A 1,485-nucleotide genomic window follows, 5' to 3' on the forward strand; every position below is an offset into this window, starting at 1 on the left:
CCTAGACGATTATCTATATTATAGATATAGACAATCTATGCTTGCTTATCTTTATAGTTATATTATATTATATTTACTGGTTTTTACCAATAGATATTTTGTCATTTTAACATTATCGACAATATTGTCAGTACCTGTTCTGTCGTCAATCCGATATCGCGTGTTTAAAACTTTAAAATGTTGGCAGTCGAATTGTATGCGATTATTTCTTCCGAAAAAACAGTATTAGAATTTTTACAAAATAATAAACTATTACCACAAAATAACGAAACTAATTTATGCCATAAATGTCATGGTGAAACAAAGATGTACATGAGGAAAAAAAGATTGGCTACGGGTGAAATTCGAGAGATCAGCACTATACGATGTATCACAAAAGGATGTCAGACATATAAATCAATTCGATTAACAAATGGATTTTTTACATACACTGATCTTAATGCACGATGCAATTCTAATCTCAGTTTGGGCCAAATACTAGAACTTATTTATTATTGGTTTACAAGATTTACCCATAAAAACTGTTTCTGATTTGACGGGCCGTTCAAATGCAACCATTGTTGACTGGTTTAATTTGTGTAGAGACGTGTGTTGTTCATTATTTGAAAAACGTGAAAAGATGGGAGGACAAAATATAGTGGTACAAATTGATGAATCGTTATTGAGAGGAAGAAGAAAGTATAACCGAGGAAGACTGCTGCTAGGTGATCTGCGTCATGAACAAGTACAAGATAACTCAGCAGACTTCCATTCTGACAGTGATCAAGAAAATCAAATAAACCTAGCTAATTCACCTACATCAAACAGAAATTATGGTCGTCGACTAGAAGGACCCTGGGTATTCGGATTATGTAGTAAAATCGGAGATAATTTGGAACGAAGATTTTTTGTTGTAGAAAAACGTGATAGAGAAACTTTAATTCCGATTATCGAAAAAGAAATATTACCTGGTTCTATTATAATGTCAGATGAATGGAGAGCATATTCTTATTTAAAAAATATAGGCTATGATCATAGAACAGTAAACCATTCAAAAAATTTTGTTGATCCAACTACTGGAGCTCACACACAAGCAATTGAATGTTCATGGGGAGTATTAAAAACTAAAATCCTTCGAAAAATGCATGGAACATCAGCTGAAATGAAAAAAAAAAAAAAAAAAAAAGCGATGTACAAAAAGTGTATTGCCAAACATAATTTAATTTTATGCATATTTTTTTATATTGATATTCTGTAATAGTGAAATAACCTAATTATATAATTTTTAATTGTAACTATTTTTAAATTAATTTTGACTAATATTAAATATAATCCGTAATTTGTAATAATAATATATTTTGACTGATATTGAATATAATCCGTTATCTGTAATAATAAAATAACGTCTAGTTATATAATTTTTAATTTGTATGTTTTTAAATTAATTACCGGACCGGTAGGTCACGCATACAAAACGTTCACCCTATACGGTAGGTCACGCGACCG

The 1,485-nt window shown here is 30.2% G+C and overlaps 1 protein-coding gene across 1 annotated transcript; it reads left to right on the forward strand.

The window, feature by feature from the left end:
• Positions 1–522: 522 nt before the first annotated feature.
• LOC149056874 (uncharacterized) lies at positions 523–1,237 on the forward strand. Its single transcript, XM_089223215.1, has one exon. The coding sequence runs from the start codon at positions 620–622 to the stop codon at positions 1,235–1,237; it is 618 nt and encodes a 205-aa protein (XP_089079341.1). The 5' UTR covers positions 523–619.
• The last annotated feature ends 248 nt before the right edge of the window (positions 1,238–1,485 follow it).

This window comes from Diuraphis noxia, unplaced genomic scaffold (genome assembly GCF_037042655.1).
Source record: "Diuraphis noxia isolate RWA-SAM2 unplaced genomic scaffold, SU_Dnox_SAM2 contig0003, whole genome shotgun sequence".
Taxonomy (NCBI): Eukaryota; Metazoa; Arthropoda; class Insecta; order Hemiptera; family Aphididae; genus Diuraphis; species Diuraphis noxia.

Bases quoted from the DNA above. Each gene is read 5' to 3' on its own strand.
- LOC149056874 (XM_089223215.1), top strand. From the start codon at position 620: ATGGGAGGACAAAATATAGTGGTACAAATTGATGAATCGTTATTGAGA.